At 56.5% G+C, this 3,602-nt stretch overlaps 1 protein-coding gene across 1 annotated transcript; it reads right to left on the reverse strand.

Annotated features, from left to right (window-relative positions):
* Positions 1-335: 335 nt before the first annotated feature.
* Positions 336-3,602, reverse strand: LOC101125081 (tubulin beta-2B chain). Its single transcript, XM_004043201.5, has 4 exons — positions 3,326-3,602; positions 2,400-2,508; positions 1,998-2,108; positions 336-1,650 (listed from the first exon to the last, which is right to left on the reverse strand). Exons 1-4 carry the CDS (start codon positions 3,380-3,382, stop codon positions 590-592), a joined length of 1,338 nt encoding a protein of 445 aa, XP_004043249.2. The 5' UTR covers positions 3,383-3,602; the 3' UTR covers positions 336-589.

Consider the following 3,602-nt stretch of genomic DNA (forward strand, 5'->3'; position numbering starts at 1 on the left):
GTGCTGTGAGTATGTAGGAACTATTCCAAAAATGCTTTTTTTTTTTTTGTAAAGGAGATAAAAGCATAGTAGGAATTGCACATGAAGACACACACTGTGCTTTCAAGTAGACATTTTTTCAACTAATATTTATTAAAGGTATTTTAAAACTCAGGTTGATCTCTCATCTTAACTGTGATTGGTTCAATTTTACCATACCCAAAGAATAAATTCATTTGAGCTTTTACCTACGCCTTTGCTTTTTGTTAAAGGAAGAATTTAATGCAATGTGTTCAGAAAGTTACATTTAAATCGTTAATAAAGAGAAAAAGGAAGAGAAAGAAGAGAGGACACCATTCCGACACAAACGTTTATGTGATTTTAGCCATTACAACAGTAATTCAGAAATATCTCAAATGTTACATTGATGTCATCAATATTACAAAAAAGGAAAAAAAAGTGACAGGCAACAGTGAAGAGCACCAGAGACCCAGCGCACACCTAAAGTAGACCATGCTTCTTTCCTTCGACTGCCAGGTTATCGTCCCGGGAAGCCCCCCACCCCCTCGCTTTCCTCCTCTGCTTTCCCTAACCCGTCTCGCGGGGGCATCTACGCCTCGTCCTCGCCCTCCTCCTCCTCGAACTCCCCTTGTTCGTCGGCCGTGGCGTCCTGGTACTGCTGGTACTCAGACACCAGGTCGTTCATGTTGCTCTCGGCCTCGGTGAACTCCATCTCGTCCATGCCCTCGCCCGTGTACCAGTGCAGGAAGGCCTTGCGCCGGAACATGGCCGTGAACTGCTCGGAGATGCGCTTGAACAGCTCCTGGATGGCCGTGCTGTTGCCGATGAAGGTGGCCGACATCTTCAGGCCGCGGGGCGGGATGTCGCACACGGCCGTCTTCACGTTGTTGGGGATCCACTCCACGAAGTAGCTGCTGTTCTTGTTCTGCACGTTGAGCATCTGCTCGTCCACCTCCTTCATGGACATGCGGCCCCGGAAGATGGCAGCCACCGTCAGGTAGCGGCCGTGGCGCGGGTCGCAGGCGGCCATCATGTTCTTGGAGTCGAACATCTGCTGGGTGAGCTCGGGCACCGTGAGCGCCCGGTACTGCTGGCTGCCCCGGCTGGTCAGGGGCGCGAAGCCGGGCATGAAGAAGTGCAGGCGAGGGAAGGGCACCATGTTCACCGCCAGCTTGCGCAGGTCTGCGTTCAGCTGGCCCGGGAAGCGCAGGCAGGTGGTGACCCCGCTCATGGTGGCCGACACCAGGTGGTTGAGGTCCCCGTAGGTGGGGGTGGTCAGCTTCAGGGTGCGGAAGCAGATGTCATACAGGGCCTCGTTGTCAATGCAGTAGGTTTCATCTGTGTTTTCCACCAGCTGGTGGACAGAGAGGGTGGCGTTGTAGGGCTCCACCACCGTGTCTGACACCTTGGGTGAGGGCATGACGCTGAAGGTGTTCATGATGCGGTCTGGGTACTCTTCCCGGATCTTGCTGATGAGCAGGGTGCCCATCCCGGACCCCGTGCCGCCCCCCAGAGAGTGGGTCAGCTGGAAGCCCTGGAGACAGTCACAGCTCTCTGACTCCTTCCTCACCACATCCAGGACCGAGTCGACCAGCTCGGCTCCCTCTGTGTAGTGGCCCTTGGCCCAGTTATTCCCGGCTCCACTCTGGCCTGCCAGAGGGAAAGAGAAATCTTAAGTCACCGGTGATTGTATTAAATACCTTACCTCAAACCCCTTAATATAGATCAGTGAGTCAATGCTCAGATAAGACTATTTCAGATTATCACCAAAATGGCCAAACGTTAAAATATTTGTTCATGAATATAATTATAAATAAGGAAGGCCAGGACACCAAGCTCTTAGCAGCTGAAAGGCAAACAATTTTACCCTATATTAAAGCTAAGTTGGCACACCGCGGATGTTCTTCATGCTTTCCCTCTGGCAATCACACCTCTCCAGCCTCCACTGCCCAGCGTAAAATGAATCCCTCATGCTCTCAGCCACACCAGGCACTCACCAAACACGAAATTGTCTGGCCTGAAGATCTGGCCGAATGGTCCAGACCTAACCGAATCCATCGTGCCTGGCTCCAGATCCACGAGGATGGCCCGTGGAACATATTTGTTACCTGCAAGGAACAACAGTGACTTAGACCCTCAGGCAAGGACCTCTGCAGAGAAGGGCTTGGCGCCTGCTGCCATCATGCAGATGTTGCCCCAAACAAAGGGAGACCCACCGTCAGGTTCTCAAAGGGCTCTGTTGGCATAAAGAAGCCCAATGAAATACTGCAGGGAAAGAGCGGGGATCCTAAACTGAATAGTCCACCCTCTCCCAGGGCCACACCCCTGGGGTCTCACGCAAGGGAAAGGGGAGAAGGTGGAAAAACTGAAGGGAGTGGGGCTGGGACAAGGGTGATTACCAGTGGCTTCATTGTAGTAAACATTGATTCTCTCCAGCTGCAAATCACTGTCTCCATGGTAACTGCCAGTGGGGTCAATCCCATGCTCATCACTGATGACCTCCCAAAACTGAGACAGAAAGGCTGCATTTAGCCATGAACGATGCCCCCAGAAACGCCAAGGCTCACAATGAAATGTCCCCGACTCAGTTCCGACAACCCAACATTTCAGGAGCTTGAAGCTTTAAAGGGCGTCGTGACCCGGGCACAGCCGCGGGGCTTGTATTTTGCAGGTTCAGAAAGTTGAAACTGGGCGTTTCCCAGGCAAACAGCAGCCGCTCGCGGCGGGAGGTAGGGGTCGAGGGGGTAAGGACCAGCCAAAGCCGGGCAGTGGCGGAGCTTGGCGCACTGGTCACAGCCCCAGGCGGCGGCAGGAGGCGAGGGCACAGGGACTGCAGCCCGCCAGGAGCGGGTGGGCGGGGAAAGAGGAACGCAAAGGAGCTAAAGGACCGCGGGTTTAGATTCAAAGCACGTCCTGAGACCGCAAGACAATCGCTCTCCTCCCCTCCCCCGGCAGCTCGACTCCGGTTCAAGCGAGTACAATTAATCCTCCTGGTGTCCCAGCCCCTCGCGCGGAACGCCGCGCACAGCCTCGCGGACACACCCTCGTCTTCTCCAGGCACGCGTGCCTGCCAAGCAGCCAGCGCGGAGGGAGGCCGAGGGGGTGACGGGGACTCCAAATGAGTTACAGCAGAAAGAAAGAGAGGTGCCCCCTCCGTCCGCGAAAGTCACCTCCTAGCCCAGGCCACACTCGGCGGCACAAAGCGGCCAGGAAGGTCTGCATTTGGCGATCCCCAGGCCTTCCCAGGACCGCGCCTGGGGACCCCGAGGGGCTCTCGGCCCAGGTTCGCGCCCCCATCGGACCCCCTCGGCTGCGGCGCGCCCACCTTGGCGCCGATCTGGTTGCCGCACTGGCCCGCCTGGATGTGCACGATCTCACGCATGGTGCCTCGTCAGCGTCCTCCTGGTCCGGCGGCGTCTGGTGGGTCTGTCCGTCCTCCCCTCACACACCCACTGCGGGGTCACCGGGAAGGCGCTCGGGAACCGACGGGCTGAGAGCGCCGGCCCCGCGGGCTCCGGCTTTTATGCAAGGAGGGTGGGGCGGCCGGCACAGGCCGCGCCCCCAGCCCGAGCCCCCCAGTCCCCTTCGCGCTGGCGCTCTCC

Source organism: Gorilla gorilla, chromosome 5 (genome assembly GCF_029281585.2).
Source record: "Gorilla gorilla gorilla isolate KB3781 chromosome 5, NHGRI_mGorGor1-v2.1_pri, whole genome shotgun sequence".
Classification (NCBI taxonomy): domain Eukaryota; kingdom Metazoa; phylum Chordata; class Mammalia; order Primates; family Hominidae; genus Gorilla; species Gorilla gorilla.

Coding starts and splice junctions, on each gene's coding strand:
- LOC101125081 (XM_004043201.5), bottom strand. CDS start 3,382: ATGCGTGAGATCGTGCACATCCAGGCGGGCCAGTGCGGCAACCAGATC. Junction 2,509..3,325: donor GCAACCAGATCGGCGCCAAG/GTGGGCGCGCCG, acceptor TTTCTGTCTCAG/TTTTGGGAGGTCATCAGTGA. Junction 1,651..1,997: donor GCCAGACAATTTCGTGTTTG/GTGAGTGCCTGG, acceptor TCCCTCTGGCAG/GCCAGAGTGGAGCCGGGAAT.